At 39.6% G+C, this 25,724-nt stretch overlaps 1 protein-coding gene across 2 annotated transcripts in view; it reads left to right on the plus strand.

The window, feature by feature from the left end:
* Window positions 1-11,430: 11,430 nt before the first annotated feature.
* Window positions 11,431-25,724, plus strand: part of LOC129021336 (adenosine receptor A3) — an 88,571-nt gene continuing 74,277 nt past the window's right edge. Inside the window, exon 1 of one of the 2 annotated variants that reach the window (XM_054466533.1) lies at window positions 11,431-11,569. In XM_054466533.1, coding sequence (XP_054322508.1) covers window positions 11,463-11,569 — 107 coding nt within the window. In that variant the 5' untranslated portion in view covers window positions 11,431-11,462. The remainder of the gene's footprint in view (window positions 11,570-25,724) is intronic. The other variant, XM_054466543.1, reaches the window with a different exon arrangement.

Here is a 25,724-nt window from a genome sequence, read left to right on the forward strand (position 1 = left end):
CCAGCCTGGCCAACATGGCAAAACCTGTCTCTACTAAACATACAAAAATTAGCTGAGTGTGGTGATGCACGCCTGTAATCCCATCTACTCAGTTTTAGACACAAGAATCACTTGAACTCTTGCACTCTGGAGGCAGAAGTTGCAGTGAGCCATGATCATGCCACTGCACTCCAGCCTGGGCAACAGAGTGAGACTCTATCTCAAAAAAAAAAAAAGATAAAAAAAGAAAGAAATTCGGTAACTTAGGTAATGTCATACAGGTAGTAATGATAGAGCCAGACAGAGCTGGAATTCATTTATTCATTTACTTCACAAATATTTATTAGAATATTTACTATGTGGCTTGCATTGTAGTAAGTGATAGAAGTACAGAAATAATTATTCCTTCTCTCATAAAACATATATTTTTGTGGATTTTTATTTTGGAGTCTATATGCTTACACTATCTACTGCTATACCGATTCATTTTTTTGTGTAGCCACAGATCACATAATTATTTCTTGCCAAATTCAAAAGAACAGTATAGCAGAGCCACTGCCTTCCAAACAAAACCAGTCCCTGAATTTGGCTTCCCAAAAACCTATCTGGGACTATACTTGTTTCAGGTCAGTTCCAACTATTTCCTACAGTTACTGACTCATCTTAGTTTGTCTGGGACTTTACTAGTTTTAGCATGAAAGTGCTGTGTCCCAGGAGAAGTGAAAGGTCTCTACATTGAGAATTACAAAACACTGCTCAAAGAAATCAGACATAACACAAGCAAATGGAAAAATCTTCCATGGTCACGGATCAGAAGAATCAATATCATTAAAATGGCCAAACTGCTCAAAGCAATTTACAGATTCAATGCTATTCGTATCAAACTACCAGTGACATTCTTCACAGAACTGGAGAAAACTATTTTAAAATTCATATAGAACTAAAACAGAGCCTGAATAGCCAAGGCAATCCTAAGCAAAAGGACAAAGCTGGAGGCATCTTGCTTCCCAACTTCAAGCTATACTGCAGGGCTAGAGTAACCAAAACAGCATGGCACTGGTACAAAAACAGACACATGGACCAGTGGAACAGAATAGAGAACCCAGAAATAAGGCCGCACACCTACAGCCATCTGATCTTCGACAAAGCTGACAAAAACAAGCAATGAGGAAAGGACTCCTTATTCAATATATGGTGCTAGGTGAACTGGCTAGCCATATGCAGAAGATTGAAACTGTACCCCTTCTTTACACTATATATAAAAATCAACTGAAGATAGATTAAAGACTTAAATGTAAAACTCAAAACTATAAAAACCCTGGAAGACAACCTAGGCAATATCATTTTGGACATAGGAATAGTCACATATTTCATGATGAAGATGCCAAAAGTGATTGCAACAAAAGCAAAAATTGATAAATGGTATTTAATTAAACTAAAGAGCTTCTGCACAGCAAAAGATACTATCAACAGAGTAAACAGACAAAGTATAGAATGGGAGACAATATTTGCAATCTATGCGTCTGACAAAGGTCTTATTTCCAGCATCTATAAGGGACTTAAACAAATTTACAAGAAAAAAAAAACCCATTAAAAAATGGGCAAACGACACGAAAAGACACTTTTCAAAAAAAGACATACATGTGGCCAACAAGCATATAAAAAAATCTTAATATCACTGATCATTAAAGAAATGCAAATCAAAACCACATTAGATACCATTTCACACCAGTCAGAGTGGCTATTATTAAAAAGTCAAGGCCGGGCGCGGTGGCTCATGTCTGTAATCCCAGCACTTTGGGAGGCTGAGGTGGGCAGATTGCCTGAGGTCAGGAGTTGAAGACCAGCCTGGCTAACATGGTGAAACCCTGTCTCTACTAAAACTACAAAAATTAGCTGGGCATTGTGGCGCATGCCTGTAGTCCCAGCTACTCTGGAGGCTGAGGCAGGAGAATTGCTTCAACACGGGAGGCAAAAAAAAAGTCAAAAAATAACAGATGCTGGTGAGGTTACACAGAAAAGGGAATCCTTATACACTGTTGGTGGGAGTGTAAATTAGTTTAACCATTGTGGAAAGCAGTGTGGCAGTTCCTCAAAGAGCTAAACACAGCTACCATTTGTCCCATTACTCAGTATATACCCAAAGGAATATAAATTGTTCCACCATAAGGACACATGCACACATACGTTCATTGGAGCACTATTCACAATAGCAGACACATGGAATCAACTAAATGCCCATCAATGATAGACTGGATAAAGAAAATGTGGTACATATTCACCATGGAATACTATGCAGCCATAATAAAGAATGAGATCATGTCCTTTGCAGGAACATGGATGGAGCTGGAGGCCATTATCCTTAGCAAACTAACAGAGGAACAGAAAACCAAATGCTGCACATTTTTTCTTATAAGTGGGAACTAAATGATGAGAACACATGGACACAAAGAGGGGAACGATAGACACTGGGGCCTACCTAAGAGTCGAGGGTGGGAGGAGGGAGAGGAGCAGAAAAAATAATTGGTGGGTACTAGGCTTAGTACTGGGGTGATAAAATAATTTGTACAACAAAACTCTGTGACGAGTTTACCTATATAGCAAACCTGCACATGTACCCCGAACCTAAAATAAAAGTTAAAAAAAGAGAAAGTTCTGTGTCCCAGTAACCTCTTCAGTCCTGAGAAAACCATGATAGTTGGTCACCCTCCTATTTCTTAGCCTGGGCCTTGAAAAGATAGAGGATGAGGAAAGATCAAGCATTGCATGAATAGGTCTAACTTCAGAATCAGAGCAGATTGATGGGGTGGTGAAACTTCAGCTTCACCCGGGCCTGTCTCTACTGCTGAAGTAGAAATAATCTGGTCCAGCCTATTGCCTCCAAAGATGGGAAGTGAATCAGGGGATAAATGGAACATCTCAAGCATTATCCATTCTCAATGTAGGCACGCACGCTGTAAATGAACAAGATGATCTCTTGAGGTACTTCAGGCTGAGGAATCCTGAGTTGCAAACCTCCAAGCATCTTTCCTTAATCTCAGCTTCAATTCACAGCATGTAAGAAACTCGAATGGTAGGAAGCTGTGGGGTGGCCCAGGCAATCCTCTCTGAGTTTGCCATCTTGAGGAGAAAAGAATGCTGTGTGCTTTTTAATGCAAGAGCCTTTGGAATGTGGTGAAAGGAGCTTCTGAAAGGCAGCCAAATCCTACTACATAATTGATTGCCGCGGCATACGCCGGCTGACCTGCTCTGATACCTCCCTGGTGCTGATGCATCTTTCTGCTGCCAGTTGTCTCTTCACAACTTGCTCAGATGCAGCTCTGGCAAGCTTCTGCATATGGAAATAGCAGGTTTCTCAGCCGCAGAGGTGCCAAGGGCACTGTGCTGCAGCCCCTGCTTTCTGTCATTCTGTTAGCTCACAAGGATTCAATAAAGAGGGTCAGGGAATAAGGAGTAATCAGAGAGCCTCATAATTAGCTAAATCTGGGAAAACTCCCAAATAAGAAATTTAGCCTTTTTAAATTACAAAAATAGCCAAAAATGTATGCCATTTTATCTATCCTCTCACCAAATTCAAGGTTATGTATGGAGTTGGGGTTATATGTTCTTCTAGCAGAATGACCTGTCCCAAACTAAAGGGTTTCCCATAATCTTTCTGATCCCAGAGATAAGGGATTTCTTAGCCATTTTTAGCCCCTCATCAGGCTTCTTGTGTTCCAAGCTAGTCAGTGAATTAACTGATACGTGTTTAATTAAGAACCTGTGTGCAATTGTGGTACAATAAAAAATATACTTAGTTTTAGTCTCTTGTTCAAGTCAAGAAGTTCCTAAAACCCTTGGAACTTCCCTGCTGACAGGAGTGCCTTTTGTTATTCACAAGGAACCCCTTTAACCACATCTGGATTTATGCTAATGAGGTGACTCAGGTTGGAGCACCTAGATATCTCCAGGATGGAGGCTGGTCACCAGAAAGGCTGAACTTTCAGTCCCATCCCCTGAACTCCAGAAAGGGTGGGAGGCAGGGCTCTTGAAATTGCTTATAAAAAGTCTTGAACAATGGGACCCAGGAAGCTTCTGGGTTGGTGAACACAGGGATGGGCTGGGACAGGGTGCACCTGGACAGAGCATGGAAACTCTGCGTGCCCTGCCCCATACTGTGCCCCAGGCATCTCTTCCATTTGGCTATTCCTAAGTTGCATCTTTTAAAATAAGCTAGTAAATGTAAGCAAAGTGGTTCCCTGAATTCTGTGAGTCATTCTAGCCAATGATTAAACCTGAAAGGGAGTCATGGGAACCCTTGAATTTGTAGTCAGGCAGAAGTGCAGGTAACCTGGGCACCTGAAGTGGGGGCAGTCTTGTGAGACTGAGCCCTTACCCTGTGGGGTCTGTGCCAGCTCCAGTAGTTAGTGTCAGAATTGAATTGAATTGTTGGACTTTGCTAGGGTTTGTCTTCACCAAAACTCATGTTGGAATTTGGTCCCCATGAGGCTGAATTGGGAAGTGGGGCTTGGTGGGAGTTGTTTGAGTCACAGAGGTGGCTCCCTCATGAATGGCTTGGTGCTGCTCTTGTGGTAGTGAGTGAGTTCTTGCTCTGGCCAGACTGGGTTAGTTCCTGCGGGAGTGATTTGTTATAAAGCCAGATGTCCCTCAGGCTATTCTCTCTTCATACATGTTTGCTTCCCCTTTGACTTTCTCTGTCATTTTATGACAGCACAGAAACCCTCACCAGAAGCCAGGGTCATGCCCTTGAACTTCTTAGCCTGCAGAACCATGAGCTAAATAAACCTCTTTATAAATTACCCAGTCTCAGGTATTCTTTTATAGCAGCACAAAATGGACTAAGACGGACACCAAGTTGGTGTTGGAGAATTGAAGAATCAGTGTGGAATCCCTCCTCTGCCTGCTTCCCCACGTTTGGCATCAGAAAATACAATGAACATACTAAGTACCAAGGAGGAGACACAAAAATAATAGATGGTTACTTACAGAGTTTACAATCAACTGCGGGTTCAAATGCACATGAAAAAATACACAATTCAAAGCCATTTTGATAGGTGCCCAACCTTCAACCTTGGTTTGACCTTGAAGTCCCTTTCAACTTTAGTGTATTTTCACTCTATGATTCTCAGGCACACAGACAATAGGACTGTGAAATGTCTCCTTGCCTCTTATGTGGCCTCTGAGGCTTGGTTTTGAAGCCTGTTTCCAGGAGGATCTGCCACACTCACCAATCACGACACTGGCATGGCAGTGAGAGCAGGGTGCTGGCTGTTTGCTCACAGGGCATTTGAGATCTCATGCCAAAATGCAGGTTAGGTTGGCACAACTTTGCCTGTCCCCTGGGACATTAAGAAGGTTCCCCTTTCTACACAGTCAGGACATAGCACTCAAGCAGTTTCCTCCCTGACATTTTACACTTTGCTTTTATATTTTCCCTGTCCAAGTGGAAGGAATACCACAGAGACTCCTGTTCTCACTGGGAAAAGACTTTTTAATATTTCTTGTTAATCAGAACCTTCCAGTGAGACCTTTGAATTCCTCTGTCCCCCAAACATTTTGTGGATCCAAAATTGCTAAAAAGTGGGAGATTCTAATACTTCTGAGCAGGTAGTACAGCTACCTGTACACCAAACACGATCTGAAGACTTCTGGGAAGACCTCTTGGCCAAAGGTACCTCCCCATCTTAGAGAATGATTCCTTTATGTGGGCCTTGGAGACATTCATGAAGTCTTTGGAGGCTCTTAAAAGTGAACCCCAGAAAGATAACAGTTTAGAACCCTGGAGTCACCCACGTAGAAGACAGCCTAGGAATAATCTAGCTCATGTCCTTAATTTTCCAGTACAGAGACAGAACTTGATCTGCCTGGGACCTTGCACCCAGTACAGCAGCTGAGCTAGGCTATTTCTAAGTAAAGTTGACCCCTGAATAATGAAGGGGTTAGGTTAGGGGTGCTGACCCCTTGCATAGTTGGAAATCCAAGTGTAACTTTTTTTTTTTTTTTTTTTGGAGACGGAGTCTCACTCTGTCTGGAGTGCAATGGTGCGATCTCGGCTCACTGCAACCTCCACCTCCTGGGCTCAAGATTCCCCTGCCTCAGCTTCCTGAGTAGCTGGGGCTATAGGTGCGTGTCATCATTCCTGGCTAATTTTTGTATTTTTAGTAGAGACAGGGTTTCACTATGTTGCTCAGGCTGGTCTCAAGCTCTTTACCTCGTGATCCACCCACCTCGGCCTCCCAAAGTGCTGAGATTACAGGCGTGAGCCACTGTGCCTGGCCTCCAAGTGTAACTTTTGACTTTCCCAAAACTTAACTACTAACAGCCTACAGTTAACTAGAAGCCTTACTGATAACACAGTCAACATAAACAGTCAATAATATGCAAAATAAAATTTTGTATATTATATGTATTATGTATTGTATTTTTATAATACAGTAAGCTAGAGAAAAGAAAATGTTATTAAAAATCATAAGGAAGAGAAAATGTATTTACTATTAATTAAGTGGAAGTGAATCATCAAGAAGGCCTTTATCCTCATCATCTTCATGTTGAGTAGGCTGAGGAGAAGAAGGTGGAAGAGGAGAGGTTGGTCTTACTGTCTCAGGAGTCGCAGGGGCGGAAGAGACAGAGGAAGTGGAAGGGAGGCAGGAGGGGCAGGCATACTCGGTGTAACTTTTATTGAAAAAATCTGCATGTGAGTGGACCTGTGCAGTTTGAACCTGTGTTGTTTAGGGGTCAAATGTATTACCAGAACTCTTTCAGCATTATCAGGCTACCTCCCTAATGAATGAGCAAAGAATCATTAGCTAGCTGTGATTGATATGGTTTGGATATTCATTTCCTCCAAATCTCATGTTGAAAAATGTGAATCCCAGTGTTGGAGGTGGGGCCTGGTGGGAAGTGATTGAATCGTGGGGGTGGATCCCTCATGAATGATTTAGCACCATCCCCTTGGTGATGAGTGAGTTCTTGCTCAGTTAGTTCACTTGAGATCTGGGTGTTTAAAAGAGTCTGCCCTCCTCCCCACCACGTCTGGGTTCCTCACTGGCCATGTAACCTGCCTGCTCCTGCTTTGCCTTGCACCATGAACAAAAGCTCCCTGAGGCCTCACTAGAAGCTGAGTAGAGATGCCAGAGCCATGCTTCCTGTACAGCCTGCAGAACCATGAACCAATTAAGCCTCCTTTCTTTATAAATTACCCAGCCTCAGGTATTCCTTTAAATAGTAATGCAAGAACAGACTAACACAGTGACTATGACCCTTGGGGGATGACTCTAAGAGTAGCCTAGAGGGGCTAAGGTGTGAGAAGGAAGGAATAAAGCCCAAGGTGGTAAAAGGACACTAAACATCATTCTTGCATTTCCCCTGGAAATATGGACAAGGAGGCACAACAATGGCCCACTGTTTCTGGATATTCTGCTCAGGGGTCAGGCATAGGGAGAAACGGACCATATTTGTCTAAAGATCTTTATTAGTCTGCTCAGGCTGCCACAACGAAGTACCACAGACTGGGTGGCTTAAACAACAGAAATTTATTTTTTCATAGTTCTGGAGGCTGGATGTCCAAGATCAAGGTGACAGAAAATTTGGTTTCTGGTGAGGACTCTCTTCCTGGCTTACAGAGAGTCACTTTCTCAGTATGTTCTGGCAAGGCCTTTCCTTCGCCTTTCCACTGCCCTGCAGAGGTTGGGGGTGGTGGTGGGGAAGATAGAGAAAGAGTAAGAGTGACAGAGAGACACATATATGTCTCTGGTGTCTCTTCCTCTTCTTATAAGGACACCCATCCTATCAGCTCAGGGTCCTACCCTCATGACTTCATTTAACCTCAGTTACCTCCTTGAAGACCTTATTTCCAAATACAGTTACATTTGGGTCTAGGGCTTCAGTAGAAGAATTTTGGGAGGACATAATTCAGTCCACAATAGGGTTGTCATTTTATTCTGGGGAGAATCTCCAGCTAGTAGTACAGAGTTAATCTACGCAGTGATGAGACTTTTAGCAAGAACTGGGTTTGCCATTTACGGCCTTTCTAATTTTAGCTGACAAAGTTTCCAGCTTCATGGGGCACAAAATGTTATCCAAAACCTGTTTTCTACCCAGTGTTTAAGTAATTCACGTATCTTACACATCCTGCTGGTGGCACATCCCTCAGGAAGATACCCAAGCAAGCACCTTTCACCTCAGGTGAGTTGAGTGCTCCTCCTCTCTGCACCCACTACACTCTGTGGATAGAGCTCTTATAACTGCATTCATAATGTAGTTCTACAATGACCTATTTATCTATCTCCTGCTCTGAACGGTGGACTTCTTGAGGGCAGGGCCTATGTCTGTTCTTATTCATGTTTATATCCCTATGTCCTGCTCAGTGCCCATAACCCATCAGCTGATATACGTTTAATGGATGAAAAAAAATGGCCTTCTAAAACTATTGATATACCATGACACTAATGAAGCTTAAGTGTCAGGGCCCCTCATTTGCATGAGATCCTACCTAGTGATTTTAAATTCATAATTGGATATTATTTTACTTAAAGAGACCCTTCCTCCTCCCCACTCCAAAAAAAAAAAAAAAAAAAACCCAACCAACAACTATATAAATTTTAGGCTCCACAAAACCTGGGCAAGACCCAGGTGAGATGGAGTGTGGCTCTATTTAATTTATGTTCCCTGTTTGCCATTGGAGGAGAAGGAAGCACCCCAAATACATTTCTCCTTTCCTAAGATTATTTTTGAAAGATATAATCTTGTCACTTAGCCATCATCTGATCAAAGGAAATGAAAGTGCTGGAGCAGTGTACCTGGCAGCATGGAATACATTGACTTCCAAAAATTATACTAATCAAAGACAAACAAGATGCCCAGGTGAAATTCCAGGAGATGTTTCTTTATTCATAATGTTTACGGTCGGGGAGAAATATGGCCACTGAAGTCAGCCGTCACACCCTGCATCCCTTTAGGAGCTCAGTCATTTGCTTGGACACCCAGCTTTGGAGGGCAGTAGTCATTTGCTCCTCAGAGCCTACAGTGTTAGGGACTGATCTTTAAGCCATCCTGTTACCCTCATTCTTCATACCTATCCAATGACAAGTCTAGCCAACCTGACCTCTCATAATATCTCACATTAGCCCACTTCTCTCTTCTCCACTGTCACTGCCCCCGACTCTTGCTTCATTTTTGCAGCCAGCACTCACTGGTCTTCCTCCTTCCATTCTTGCCCCACTTCAGTGTATTCTCCACATGATAGCCAGAGTGACCTTTGCAACAATCCCAGCTGGCCGGGTGTCTTCCCTCGGTAGCTCCCTGTTATACTCACAATAAAGCTCAAATTCCCTTGAATTACACACGAGACTTTCAGACCCAGCTTCTGTTTATTTTTTCTTTCTTATCTCCGCCTACCTGCTTGCTGGCATTTCAGGACTCATCATTCTGAGTTATTTGTTCCTCCTCGAAGGTGCCATGCTCTCTCTGAGATCTGGACGTTGGCACATGTAGTCCCTCTGCCTTGAGGTTTCTTCTACATCCCTGGCTTGTCTCTTCCACTTTGAGTTTAGATTAGTGCTGTTCAGTAGAAATATTATGTGAGTCACATATTTATTTAACTGTAGATTTTGTAGTAGCCACATTTTTTAAAAGTAGAAGTAAAAAGTACATGAGCACTAACGAAACAATCATGAAATCTTATGGGATGCAACGACAAAAGTAGAAGTAGTCCTACCAAAACTGTAAGGTTGAATTTAAAGGAAAAATGTTTCACATTGCTTCAGTTTTATATTTAAATTAATTAATATTAAACATTTGTTTCCCCAGCCATACTAGTCATATTTCACATCTTTAATAACCCCATTGGGACAGTGGTCTCCTTCTGAATGGCACAGGTTTAGACTTCAGATTCTCTGACATCCCATCTGCAGTAGGTGCCCTCCATATGTTACTACAGGAATCAGGGCTTAACCCTCTTGCAGTACCAGTTACACTGTGATATAGCTGTCTGCTTACTTGCCTCTGTTCTTCATCAGACTCAGCTTCTTGACAGTAACGCCTTTGTCTTATTCATCTCTGTATCATCAGCACCCAACAATTCTGGCCTAAAATAATTGCTTGGTTTGTTTGAACGAGGTTGAATGCCTGAAAAACAACAATCTTCTATGGGCCTATGAGGCATTACAAAATCAGGTCCCTCACTTGCTCACTCTGACCTCATCTTCTACCACACTCCCCTTTGTTCATTCTGCTCCAGTCACACTGGCCTCCTTCCCATTCTGTGAATAACCTAAGTATGAGTGAAGCTTAGGGCCTTTGCACTATGTTCTCTGTGCCTGGAAAACCCTTCTCTTGAGGGCCAATTGGCTTTGCTTCTTCCCTTATTGCATTTAGGTGTCTTATTAAATCTGCCTTCCCTGACCAACTTCTTTCCAACATAGACCCCATTCTACCAGTTAATTTCCTAAGTTTATTTTTCATCACAATGTCCATCACCATTTGGCATGTTAATTATTTAGTTAGTCTGTCCCCACTGTAATGCAAGTTTCATGATAGCAAGCATGGGGGGCTTTTTCTAGGGTGATCAGTGATGCATTCACCCAAGTAAGTTTTTTTTTTTTTAAGAGTTGGGGTCTCGCAGGCTGGGTGCGGTGGCTCATGCCTGTAATCCCAGCACTTTGGGAGGCTGAGGCGGACGGATCACGAGGTCAGGAGATCGAGACCATCCTGGCTAACTCGGTGAAACCCCGTCTCTACTAAAAATACAAAAAATTAGCCAGATGTGGTGGCGGGCGCCTGTGGTCCCAGCTACTTGGGAGGCGGAGGCAGGAGAATGGCGTGAACCCGGGAGGTGGAGCTTACAGTGAGCCGAGATCGTGCCACTGCACTCTAGCCTGGGCGACAGAATGAGACTCTGTCTCAAAAAAAAAAAAAAAAAAGAGTTGGGGTCTCACTCTGTTGCCCAGGCTGGAGTGCAGTGGAGGTGCAATCATGGCTGGCTGCATCTTCAATCTCTGGGGCTTAGGTGATCCTCCTACCTCAGCCTCCCAAATAGTTAGGAATATAGGCATGAGCCACCATGCTAGGCCTATACTCCCAACTTAGAATAGTTTCTGGCACCTAACAGGTGCTTGATAAATATTTATTGACTGCAGGAATGTTAAGACTATCACAGAGAAAGTTAGGGAATGGGAAAAGGCAATAAGGTACTCAGAAGTAGAGTCCCAGAAATTTCAATGTTTCGCCCATTTCAAGTTTCACAACGTCCAAATGGCTTGGAAAGCCACACAATGGCCAGCTTTTCATTGATGTATGTGTAAAACTTGAGGCAGGAGTAAAAAGATAGTCATGAGTTTTAGGAGCTTGAGGCTTTCTGAGTATGTCCAATTTTCTACTCCCCAAACCAGGGAATTCCTGGTTCTCTAATGGCAGAAGGGTTGGATGGGTGGAATGTGGCTGTTGGAAGCTTCTGTGGCAGTTGGTAGAGACCACCAGTTGGACCAATGGAAGGGACTCCAGCAGGACTCATTGAGCAGAAGGAGGCCAGGTGGGAAAGCTCCTGGGAAGAGCAGCCAGACTGGACACTGGGCTGCTCGAGTCCTGAGTCACAGTGAGTCATAGCAGAAAATATAGTTGCTGGGAGGCAGAGATTGGGGTCTGAGTCTGCATACTGACCACTTTGGAACATTTATTTATGATATGGGGCAAGCTACTTAATCAATGCTTTGTCCTAGCTTGTAAAATAGAGATAATTTGTATTCCCATAGGGTTGTGAAGATGATGTGACATAATATATGTGAAAATGCTCTGTGAACTGGAAAGTGTTTGACAAATACAAGTTATTAGCTCTGGGGGCATTTTCCCATGAATTCTCTCGTCTACCTATCCTACACCTTTGATCACTGAATTTATTGTATATAACTCAGGGCTCTTGTAAACTTTTATTTTGTTATATAAAACTCAGGCTCATTTCTCCTGAATGTCCCTCAAGGTTCAGAAAAACAAACCTCAATCTGGCCTTGGAGAACTTAAGGAGCCACATCCTGACATTTCAAGGAATACTGTTTTCCAATTATTTCATATGTGAATGTCTTATCTCCCCAGATAGACAGTAAGCTGCTTGTTGTTAAGAGCACAGACTTCAGTACTGGGTTTATTTATTTATTTATTTTTGAGACAGGATCTTACTCTTTCGCCCCGGCTGTAGTACAGTGGTGCTAATCACGGCTCATCGTGGCCTCAACCTCCTAGGCTAAATCGATTCTCCCGCCTCAACCACCCGAGTAGCTGGAACTACAGGCACATGCCACTGCGCCCAGCCTCAGTATTGGGTTTAAGGTTTAGCTTTGCTTACTTACTAGCTGTGTAGGACTTTGAGTACGTTGCTTACTCTCGTTAAGCCTTAATTTTCTCATCCACAATATTGACATTATAATAATAATTTATAAAGAGCTGTTGTGAGAATTACAAAAGATAATCTATCTAAAGTTCTTAACCCAGTACCTGGTACATAGTAAGAGACTAATCAATGTATCTTCTTGGCAATAGCTATCAGCACAAGGATAAGCATCTACCAGTATTGGGCTTTTCTAAAATACTTGATTGATTGAGAACTAAAAGCAAGCCAAAGAAGCAGAGTAATTCAAAGCTAACCTTGGTTTTAGTCTTCCAGCCTATCAAGAGGAACTGAAAGGTGTATGGCCTTCTGATCCAGGCAGAGAAGTAAACATCAATATAGAGGCAATTTATTTTCTTGGATTCACAATGGATAAATTTCATTTGAAACATGGCAGTGGGTTTAGGTAAAGTAAGGGAATATTGGCAATTTTAGTCCTGAAATGTTGGTGGGATGTTTATGGGACACAAGTATGGGGCAGCATGACACAAATTTTCTAGGACATTTTCCACTTTCAAATCATCTGTCACATTTTCAAACCACACATTTTGATTTTTGTTCAGGAAATCTGATGGACACAAATGCAGATGTACATGACCAATAACGATTAACATTTTATTTCTATGGTTATTTGTTTAATTTAATCACACAGACAACAGTTTTAAAACTCTTACTGAACTCTACCAACAGGTTCTAGGGGTCAAAGATAAGGTATAATTCTTGACCTCCTATTATGGTTGAGGAAACAGACACATAACTGTACTGAAATGCTGAAGTGCTGTTCTAAGGGTTGCGTACAAAATGATATGGATGTGGAAGACAGGGGAAGATGTGGTGGAGTCAGAACAAATTTCACAGAGGAAATGGCATATCTGAAGAATAGCTAAGATTTGTCCACGTTGCGCACAAGAAAAGACAATCTCATAGAAAAGAAATGGCACAAGCAAAGACCTGGAGACACATGTGATGTTATTGAATCACAGGGTGGGGTGGCTGTCGCAGTTGAGAAAAAAGATTGAAAAGTTAGTTTGGGTTCAGAGTGTGGAGGGTTTGAATTCTATTGTAAGCAGAAATTTAAACTAGGGATGACCTGGTGTCAGTAGGGAGGGTAAATGCAGTAGGGAGAGGCCAGGGGCAAGGAGAAGATGAGGAGGAGTGTCGAAAAAGTCCAGGCCAAAAATGATTGGCCCTGAATTAGGACTATAGCCATGGGAATGGAGAAAGGGGATCAAATTCAGACATACTTCTGACAGAACGGACCCAACACAGGGCCCTCTTCCAATTATACGTACACACGCGTACACACAAATACATACATGTATGAGAGAAAGACTCCATTAAGAGACATTTCCATAAATGAGAATGAAAAATTACAAAAAATTCTATTGTAGTGAGCAGTAGGAGAGAAGAGTAATTGCCTATGATTGAATAAAATTCTGTGACCTTCTGCTCTGTGTTTGACCTGACCATGTGGCCTTGATGTGGAGACTATGACCTCTGCATCTCAGTTTGTATTTCCTCCTCCCTTCCTCCCTCCTTCCCCCAATACACACACAGTCTGCTTCTGTGTCACATATTAATAATAGCTGCCAGCTGGTCACCAGATCCTCCATCTAAAATTAATGATTAGAGCTGGGCACGGTGGCTCACGCCAGTAATCCCAGCACTGAGAGGCTGAGACGAGTGGATCACTTGAGCCCAGGACTTTGAGAATAGCCTGGGAAACATGGCAAAACCCTGTCTTTACAAAAAATACAAAAATTAGCCAGGCGTGGTGGTGTGCACTTGTACTCCCAGCTACTTGGGAGGCTGAAGTGGGAGGATCATCTAAGCCTGGAAGTTTGAGGATGCAGTGAGCCATGATCATGCCACTGTACTCCAGCCTGGGTGACAGAGGGAGACCCTGTCTCAAAAACAAACCAACAAACAAACCAACAAACAAAATTGTGTAGGGAAGAGCTTTGAAGACGGAAAGTCCTATTATTTTCTTCTTCAGGGTATGGTCCTCTTTCAAGTCAGCCTTGTTCACTGGACACAAGGCGAAACTCAGCCTAGTATAGGATGGGCTTTCAGAGGATGACAGCACTCTTTCACCTGACTTCTGGACCAGCCAGAGATCTGGTGCGGTTGTTACAGGAGGAAGAGCAAATTGGGCTACAGGTCCTGAGGCAAGAAGAAAGGTCTGGCAAGGGTTTGGGAGGATGGAGGGAAATTGGCTGGATACATTTTCCTTGGTCTCTAAGACAATCAAGAAGTATTTACCCAGCCAGGTGCTGTGGTGTATGCCTGTAATCCCAGCACTTTTGGAGGCTGCGGCTGGAGTATTACTTGAAGCCAGGAGTTCAAAACCAGCTCTGGCAACAAAGTGGGTCCCTGTCTCTCCAACAAATGGAAAAAAAATTAGCTGGATGTGGTGAGGCATGCCTGTAGTCCCAGCTACATGGGAGGCTGAGGCAGGAAGAGTGCTTGAGCTCAGGAGTTTGAGGCTGCAGTGAGCTATGATCGTGCCATTGCACTCCAGCCTCGGTGACAGAAGACCCTGTCTCTAATTAATAAGTAAAACATTTAAAAAGTATTTATTGGCTATTGTGTACCTGCTGCCAGGGCTTCTTTCAATCTGTTCCACACAGTCTATTCATTTACCCAACAAATATTTGTTAAGAACTTAGTGAATATCAGCCCCTGCCTTAGGCCTTAGAAATACAGAAACAATAAATGAGACCAGGACCATCTACCTCTGCCCTCACTCTCCGTTCTTGATTTTAGCCAAAAGGCTGAGAACAATTGACCTCACTCTCTTTGTTAGTTCAGCTCTAAAGATGGTAAGACGAGGCTGGGCTTGTGTGTGGGTGGAGGAGTCTTCTCTTGTGATCTCATGTGTTTAGATAAGTATGCTAAGAGAATGCTAGACAATTTTGTCAGCCTCACCAACTAAATTGTAATCTCTGAGTTTCCAGTGCTCAGTCTATTACCTAACACATAAGCAATGCTCAGTAAAAGAGTGTTGAATGAAAAAAATCGCCTACTCTGAGCGGCAATTTTTAACTCAGTGTTTGATGTGTCAAGGACCTTTGATCTTGAAGTGTGGGACAGGACAAACTGATAAGTGCTAAATCCTACTGTGAAAATTCCACTGTTCAGAGTTGCAGAAATACAAGGCATACATGAGAGTAGACTTAGTAATTTATGCTGCATCTTTGATTTCACAGTGACAGGTGACCCAACACTCAGTCTCTCCCAGCATTAAGATTTGAAGCCACCTCATAGCTAGACTCATGTTATGGCTTTTAGCCAATTGAAGGAAGAAAAGTTTTAAATGAAGCAGTCATTTTATTTCCCTAAGACTAGGAAGGCAGTGATAGCAAAAGGAACATGGATGTTTTAAATATTAATAATAATAATTTTATATTTGTATAATGCTTATACTTTTCCAAAATATAGTTTGTGTCGTTGGATACCATTTGATTATATCATGATAGATAGGATAGAAATTATGATCTCCTTTCCAGATAAGAAAAAGGAAGCAAAGTGAGAAAAAATGATTTACCTAAAGACACACAGCTGGGTACTGGAAAAATTGGACTGCAACTCAAATCTCTTGATGACCAGTATTATGCTGACTTCCATATTTGGTTTTGGAGGCACTAAGTTTCATAAGGAAAAGGATTTTTTTTAGGTCACTGCTGAATTGTAAATGCCTAATAGTAGGTGTTCAATAAACATTAGTTTAATGTGTGAATAAATTCCTTCCTTCCAATTCTTTGAATCTGTTTTAATTGCTTTATTCCTAATTTCTTGTGTTAGTTGATTATCTCATTAATATTTGTGTTTTTTCTTGCTAATATAGGCAATTAAGACTGTGCATTTCTCTCTAAGTACTAGTTTAGTTGTATCCCACAAGTTTTGATATGTATTTTCATTATTATTATTTATCACCTAGTTCTAAATATTTTCAAATTCTAAAGAAGTTTCAATACATGTTTTTTAAAAATTATCTTTTAAAACTGGATATATATGGTAATTTAATTGCATTATGTTCAGAGAACTTGGTCTCTGTGAAACTGATTATTTTTAATATGTTAGAATATAATTTATGACCTCATATATGCTAGATTTTTGTAAAAGTATCCTTTTCACTTGTTACTATGTTTTACATATAATCAGTTGGATCAAACTTATGGTGTTGTTTAAATAATCCCCTGTAGATGTTTTAAGCAGCGATTCTATCAGTTCCTGAAAGAGGTATGCTAGAATCTGTCGCAATGGTGGTGTATTTGTCAATTTTTTTGTAAGTTTGTCATTTTTTACTTTATATAGTTTAAATTTTATTAGGTACATAAGAGTTTAGAAGTTTATATCTTCCTGGGAAATAAAAACATTGATGGTTATGTAGTAACCCATTTATTTTAGCAAAATTTTTGTCTGATAGTCATGTATTATAACTACACAAGCTTTCTTTCAGTTACTACATTGCCATTCTTTAAGTTTCAACCTTTCTTTGTCTCTTTGTTCTGAGTGTTCACCTTATAAATAGCAAATGTGGATTTTAAAAAGTGCTTTTTAAAAATTATTTCCCTCCAGGTGCTTTGGCTTATGCCTGTAGTCCCAGCACTTTGGAGGCTGAGGCAGGCGGATTGCTTGAGCCCAGGAGTTCAAGACCAGCTTGGGCAACATGGCAAAACCCTGTCTTAAGAACAAAAAAAAAAAATAGAAAAATTAGCTGGGAGTGGTGGCACCTGCCTGTAGTCCTCGCTACTCAGGGAACTGAGGTGAGAAGACCACTCGAGCCTGGGACATGGAGGTTGCAGTGAGCCAAGATTATGCCACTGCACTCCAGCCTGGACAACGGAGTAAGACCCTGTCTCAAAATAAAAAGAAAAAAATTTCCATATTGACTTTTCTAACCCAAAGAATTTGGTCTGTTTATTGTAATTACTATTTAGATTAATTTCTGTTATCTAAATGTGCACTTTCTATTTCTTCTGCTTTTTCTGTTTGCTTATTCCCATTCCTTTCTCTCTTTCTTTTGGATTCAGATTTTATGCCTTTATTCAATTTTTTCCCCTTTAATAGATGTTCTATTCTTATAATAGTTACTCTAGAAATCTTAACATGCATAATTTTCTTAATACAGGCTAAAGCTATTTGATACATTTCTCTTCTAACAATTTAAGGAAGCTTAGAGTGCTGTTACTCAGATTAATCTCCCCCAATTTCTATGCTGTCACTGTTCACATTTCTGTTTGTTTTACTTCTTATCCCATAAATTAGCTATTTTACTTATTGTTTTATATAATCAATTGTTTTTAGATTTCTGTCTATGTGTGTATATTTGTCAGGCTATTTGTTTAGTATCCCTTCTAGTATCTCAAACCTTTTTTCTGATATCATTCTACTTCTCAGAATGTATTCATTAGAAGTTCATTTGGTCTATTAGTAAAGTTCCAATTTTTAATTATCCAAAATTTTCTTTATTTTCTTCCTTATTTTTGTAAGATTTTTTTTTTTTTTTAATGGAGTCTCACTCTATTGCCTAGGCTGGAGTGCAGTGGTGCGATCTCGGCTCACTGCAACCTCCTCTTCCCGGGTTCCAGCGATTCTCCTGCTTTAGCCTCCCGAGTAGCTGGGACTACAGGCTGGTGCCACCACGCCCAGCTAATTGTTTTTGTATTTTTAGTAGAGATGGGGTTTCACCGTGTTAGCCAGGATGGTCTTGATCTCACCTCGTGATCTGCCTGTCTCGGACTCCCAAAGTGCTAGGATTACCGGCGTGAGCCACCACGCCTGGCCTTCTGTAAGATTTTTAAAATATATACATTTTTAGGTAAACTTATTTTTCATTTCAGTCTTTTGAAGAAATGATGCTTTTCCATCTGCCTTCCACTGTGGTGTTGAAAAATCAGTTGTCAGTCTAAATATCATTCCTCTGTAGGTAATATCTTTCTAACTATTCTTAACATTTCTCTTTGTAGATCTGTGGTTTTACAAAGACATTTTACAAAGTGTCTAGATATGTATTTCTTTTATGAGGGATTGTTTGTAATTCCTTAAGTAGAATATTTGCATCTTTTTTCAGTCCTGGAAAATTCTCAACCATTATTTTTCCCCAAGTTTTGAAAAAACTGTGGTTATATATATATATATATATATATATATATATATATATATATGATGTAAAATGTACCATCTTAACTATTTCTAAGTGTACAGTTCAGTGACATTAAGCACATTCACATTGTTGTGCAATCATTACTACCATTCATCCCCAGAACTTTTTAAAAAGCTTCCCAAAGTAAAGCTTTATACCCATTAAACACTAACTATCCATTCCTCCCTCCCTCAAGCCCCTGGCAACCTATTATACTTTCTGTCCTAATTCTACTACTCTAGGTACCTCATATAAATGGAATCATACAATATTCATCTTGTTGTGACTGACTTATTTCACTTAGCATAATGTCCTCAAGTTTCATCCATGTCGTAGCTTGTGTTGGAATTTCCTTTCTTTTTAAGGCTAGATAATATTTTATTGTATGTAAATGCTACATTTTGTGTGTCCATTCATCCATCTATACACATTTGGGTTGCCTCCACCCTATGGCAACTGTGAGTAATGCTGCTATAAACAAGGGTGTACAAATATCTGTTCAAGTCCCCGCTTTCTATTCTTCTGGGGAGTCATATGATAATTTTATTTTTAATTTTTCGAGAAACTGCCATACTATTTTACATAGCACTTATACAATTTTACATTGACATCGGCAGTGCACAATAATTTCAATTTCTCTATATCCTCACCAATACTTGTTATCTGTGAGAGTGTTTTTTTTGGTAATAGCCATACTTATAAGTGTAAAGTGATATCTCATTGCGGGTTTTATTTGCATTTCCCTAATAACTAGTGATGTTGAATATCTTTTTATGTACTTACTGACCATTTGTATATCTCTTTGGAGAAATGTTTACTGAAGTCCTTTGCCCCTTTTAAAAATCAAGGGTATTTTGTTGTTGTCATTGTTGAGTTGCAGGAGTTTCTTGTGCATTTTATATGTTAATTCCTTATCACATACATGATTTACAAATATTTTCTCCCATTCTGTGAGTTTCCTTTTCAATCCATCAATAGTGTCCTTTGATGCACAAATGTTTTAAATTTTGATGTAGTTCAATTTATCGATTTTTTTCTTTTGTTGCCTTTGCTTTTGGTTTCATATCCAAGAAATCATTGCCAAATCCAATGCCGTGAAGTTTTCCCCTTATGTTTTCTTCTAAGAGGTTTATAGTTTTAATTCTTATGTTTAGGCCTTTAACCCATTTTGAGCTATTTTTTGTATATGGTATAAGGTAAGCATCCAACTTTATTCTTTTGTTATTATCCAGTTTTCCCAACACCATTTGTTGAAAAGACAGTATCTCTTTGAATATTACCTTTTTAATCCCTCTTTTGGGAAGGTGAATAGATACATATGTAGCTCTCACTTCATTCTCCATGTTTCTTAATATTTTCCATTTCATGATTTCTCTAAGCTGAATTCTGTAAAATTTCTTCAGCTATTCTTCAATTTACTAATTATTCTGGGTGAGTCTACTATTTAACCTGTCCACAGAGTTTTAAATTTAATTATTACATTAAAAATTTTTTTTCTGGATCTATTTGGTTATTTTTCAAATATGTCTGGTAATTTTTTTTTTTTTTAACAGAGTCTCACTGTGTCACCCAGGCTGGAGTGCAGTGGCACAATCTTGGCTCACTGCAACCTGAGCCTCCCGGGTTCAAGCAATTCTTGTGCCTCAGTCTCCCGAATAGCTGAGACTACAGGAATGCACCACCACACTCAGCTAGTTTTTGTATTTTTAGTAGAGACAGGGTCTTGTCATGTTGGCCAGGCTGGTCTCAAACTCCTGGCCTCAACTGATCCTCCTGCCTCGGCCTCCCAGAGTGTTGGAATTACAGGTGTGAGTCACTGTGCACCGCCTGTCTGATCATTTTTGATAGCCTCTTTTTCTTTTCTCCTATTTTCAATTAGCTCTCTTACTTTTAAATGTGTTATATATACTTAAAAAATATTCTGTAGCCGTTAATAACTACATTTAAAGTCTCGGTAGGTCATTTTTTCCTTACATGGTGTTTCTGCCGTCCCTTACTCAGGGAATTTTGTTTCCTTGTGTATTTTGTGACTTTTGTAAATTGTGAGCTAACATTCTTTGGAACTTTTTTAGATTCTTAGATTCCTGAGTGGAGAGAATTTGTGTTTGCTTTTGCCAGGGGCTTGGGGTCTACCAACCTGAATCACTTTGAAGAAACATGAAGGAAATATGAATTCAGGCTGTAACCTTATTTGAAGTCTCACAGGTGGTTAAAAATTCTCAAGAGAAGACTATTGGACCTTGTACCAAGTGCCATTATTTTTTTCACCATATTCCTTTGAGGGGTATATGTGTGTCTCTTTTAATTATTCACTGAGCATATGATCCTTTGCAATCCTGGATAAATGTTTGGGTTTCTAATCTTACTTTTGAATTTGCATAGACCTGAGACTTACTGTCCTGCAGCCAAGTGGCCACTGAAACAAATGCTCTGGATTACTGTGGACCAGCAAATGTTCTAGAACAGCTACCAGCTTCAGCATTCACCCTCCTCTTTAGATTTGTGCCATGCCACCTTTGACTTTTGAATATTTCCTATATTTTCTTGTCAGACAAAAGATGTTTTTAATTTTTTATCTGGTAGTTTTGAGAGGTTTTTAAGAAAGGTTTTTCAAATTGCTCTGTAATACTATATACCTCCACAGGTTCTTACAGTTCTAAACTCCGGGATGTTTCTAACTTGGTCTATGTTTTTATGTGTGTTAATTCAATTTTCACAAGAAGTCTATGAGATAGGTATTATTATTATAATTATTTCCATTTTAAAGATGGAGAAACTGAGGCATAGGGAAGTTAAGTAATAAGCCCAAGGTCACATAGCTAATAAGTGGTGGGAATCTAAATCTGGGAATTCTGGCTTTAGTGCATATGCACGTAACCATTCCAATAAGTCACATTCCATTTCTGCTTTGTGCCTGCACTCCTCCTTCTGGCTTACAGTCAGAATGGGGAAGCAATGCATGCCCACATGGAACCACTAGAAAATAACACAATATATATTCAAACTCTTTGTATAGGTTCTTAAGTTCTACAGATGTTTTCAGAAAGAGTGATCAACTAGGAAATTTCTTGACAGTTTTGGACTTGATACAGGTGTTAAGAGATGGATTTGAGTTGACTAAATAGGAAAAAAGGGAAAAGGAAAGGAATTCCAACAAAAGGGGGTGGAGTGGAATTTGAGCCTAATGTCAGAGGTAGAAAGGAACATCACAGTATATGTGTGAAAATACTGGTCTATGAAGCAGAAAGTCTTCTTCAAGAAGAAATAGATATTCAGCTGAGTAGGTAGGAAGGAGCCTGAAAGCCAGATAAAGAAATTTAGATGTAATCAGTAGAAATTAGGTTTAAGGAAGATGCCTTTGTAACAGCATACCGGCTAGAAGTTGTCAAAAACTGAAACACCTGAGATTTTACTCTGCATGTAAGCTAAAAAGTTATCCTGTTGCATGGATGATGGTGGAAGACGTGAGACTCCTGAGTCAGAGACAAACGACTCTATTAATCATAGCATAGTGGCAGCATGAATGTCAGTTTCATATCCATTCCGCATGCTCCTCGAATTCCACAGAGGTGATGCAGAATGAATGCTGTATATGTCATGAGTTTTTGCCAGAGCTGAGGAATCCCAAGCCTAGGAAACTCAAATCTTCTATAATGGAATGTATACATACCTGCCTAGCCTTTGCCTTGGAGAAAGACATTTTTATTATACTTTACAACAAACAAATCTGTTCTCTGCTCCAGAGGAAGACAGTCCAAAAATAAGGCCATCTGTGCCTCTGCTTACAAGATGGGAAGAAACATAAGAAATTCATGAGAAATTGTTTCCCAGTAAAAGTCATCTGAGAAATAGTAATCTGAATATGAAGTGTTTGGGACATTGCATGTAAGCTCCACAAAAGTAGAGATTTACCTGTTGTTAGTCTTGCTCATTGTAATAGTCCTAGAGATGAGTATATAATCTTAATAAATTTAGCTTTAATAAATGTTTGCTGGATGCATTTAGTGCCTAACAATTTTTGAGTGTTCACTATATGCAGGCCTAGTACTAATCACTTGACAAGTGTTAACTCATTTAATCCTCATAGCAATACTTTTATTATCTCATTTTACAGATGTTAAAACTGAGGCATAAAAAATTTTAAATGGCTTGCTCCAGGTTATACACATAGGAAGTGGTAGAGCTGGTATTCAAACACCAACATATGATTCCAGAACTGGTGGTTTTAAATAGTATAATAAATTGCCTCTCAAGGCCTGCCTGGTGGTGGTAGTGATTAAGAAAAATAGATAAAGATGACTTTTAAAGGAATAACTGGCTGGCTTTGGTGATTTTCTGGATACAGTGGATTTAAAAAATGGTGAGTTATGGTCTCTGTGAAGATGGTAGAGTAAGGTACTCTGAAAATGAACTCCAACATAAAAGCAACTACAAATTCGCCAAAAATGACCAGAATCTACTTTTTCAGAACCCTGGAAATTAACCAAATGCTTGCAGCAACTCAGGGAACACGTATTCAGGAAAAATAGCCGAGTCTTCATAGGAGAGACAGACTTGTGACATGATAACTTTCCTTCGTTCCATCTCTAGCTCCCCAGCTCAGTGGCAGATAGCCACTTGAAAATAACAGCCTGCATTCTAGCACCAGTACCAGAAGAAGGAGAATGAATGTCGTCATTTGGAAATATTTGTCCTTGGTTGATTGTCTGGTGACTCCCTAAGAGATGGGCTCAAAAGTCATGTTTTGTCTTGTTTCAGAGCTTGCCCAGCCCTAAAGTCACTATCTGGAGTCATTTGTTGAAAACACAAGTAAATGTTTTAGCCTTTGCTACTGAGACAATGGATAACAGTTGGGGCAAACAATAGATAAACCGAATATCTTGGGAGAAAAGCCTAAATGAGATGCTTTGGCGAATAAGGACTTTGAAAAGCTCTTACATTTCTGGAAATTTAGAAGGCCATGTGCATGCCGAGAACTGTTCACATGCTCAAGAAAGACCAGAGAAAGTCCCAATTTCTCCCCTCTAGTTTACCTGAGCAAACAGTAAGTGAAGGCCAAGGCCGAGTTGTAAACCGCTCTGCTGAGTGCTGAAGGCATGCCCCAATAAAGTCACAGAATCCCTCTGTAAAGACTCCATCTCAAACAAAAAAACAAAACAAACAAAACCAAAAACCACAAAACAAAACCAAAAAACCACTGCCACTGGTAATGATAACTACATAGATAAATATAAAAGATGTTATTAATGTATTTTTGTTTGTAACTCCCTTTTTTAAAATCTGATTTAAAAGACAGCTACATAAAGCAATAATTATAAATTTATATTGATGGAAAAACAATGTATTAAGAAGTAATTTGTGACAGTAACAGCATAAAGCAAGAAACTGAACTATATAGGAACAAAATTGTGTATAATATTAAAAGTAAGTTGGTATTAATCTGAATTACATTGTTATAAATTAAGATGTTAATTATAATTCCCAGGGAAATCGCCAAGAAAATAGCTCAAAAGTATGTAGTAAAAGAAATGGTAAAGGAATTAAAGTGGCGCCCTAGAAAAGTGTCTGTTTAACACAGAAGAAACTAGTAATGGAGGAACTGAGGTGCAAAAAAGATATAAGACATATACATAATACATAGCAAAATGGTAAAAGTAAGCCCTTTCTTTTCAGTAATTACATTAAATATTAATGAATTAACTCTCAAAAGGCAGAGGTTAGAAGAATGAATTAAAAAAAAAACATGATCCAACTATATGCTCTTTGTAAAAGTCTCGCTTTAGATTTAAAGACACAAACAGGTTGAAAGTAAAAGAATGAGAAAAGATAAGTATTTCCTGCAAACAGTAGCAAAAAGAGAGTTGAAGTGGCTATCCTAAAACCAGACAAATGTATCAGACTTTAAGACAAAAATTGTCGTGAGAGACAAAGAAGGACATTTTATAATGATAAAAGAGTCACTTCACTATGAAGATATAACAATGATAAACATGTATACATCTAACAATATGGAACATTCTCCAGGTTAAACTATAAGACAGGCCACAAAGCAAGTCTGAATAAATTTTAAAATGTTGAAATTATATAAAATATGTTCTCTGACCACATTAAGATGAAATTGGGCTGGGTGTGGTGGCATGTGCCTGTAATCCCAGCTACTCAGGAAGCTGAGGTGCAAAGACTGCTTGAGCCTAGGAGTTCAAGGCCTGCTGGGCAACATAGTGAGACCCCATCTTTAAAAATGTTGGAAGTCAATAACAGATGTAAATCAGGAAGGTTCCTAAATATATGGAAATTAAACAAATAAACTCTTAAACAACCAATGGGTCAAAGAAGAAATTGCAAGAGACATTAGAAAATATTGGGGTGAATACAAATGAAAACATAACATAGAAAAATGTATGAGATACAGGGAATGTTGGAAGAATACTTAGAGGGAAATTTACAGTTAGTTGAACACCTTCATTAAAAAAGAAGAAAGATCTCAAATCAACAACATAATCTTCCATTTTTAGAAACTAGAAAAAGAAGGGCAAATTGAACCCAAAGCAAGAAAAAGGAAGAAAATAATAAAGATTAGAGTGAAAGTAAATAAAAAAGAGATTAGAAAAATATTAGAGAAAATCAATGAAGCCAGAAGTTGGTTCTTTTAAAAGGTCAACAAAATAGGCAATCCTTTATCTATGCTGACCAGAAAAATAGGGAGAAAACTGAAATTACAAAAATCAGGAATAAGAGCAGGCACCTTACTATCAATCTTAAAGAAATAAAAAGAATTATAAGGCAATACTATGAGCAATTGCATGACAACAAATTTTATAATCTAGAGAAAATGGACAAATTTCTAAAAACACACAAAGTACTAAAACTCACTCAAGAAAGACTAGAAAATCTGGATAGATATATAAAAAGTAAACAAATTGAATCAGTAATCAAAAAACTTCCAACAAAGAAAAACCCAAAACAAGGCGGGCTGTGGTGCTCATGCCTGTAATTCCAGCACTTTGGTAGGCTGGGACAGGACGATTACTTGAGGCTAGGAGTTTAAGGCCAGTGTGTGCAACATAGCAACACCCTGTCTCTACAAAAAAATTTAAAAAAGATTAGCTGAGCATGGTGGTGTGCACCTGTAGCTCTAGATACATGGGGGGTGCGGTGGAAGGATCTCCTGAGTCCAGGAGTTTGAGGTTTCGGTGAGCTATGATTTGTCCAATGCATTCC

This window comes from Pongo pygmaeus, chromosome 1 (assembly GCF_028885625.2).
Source record: "Pongo pygmaeus isolate AG05252 chromosome 1, NHGRI_mPonPyg2-v2.0_pri, whole genome shotgun sequence".
Classification (NCBI taxonomy): domain Eukaryota; kingdom Metazoa; phylum Chordata; class Mammalia; order Primates; family Hominidae; genus Pongo; species Pongo pygmaeus.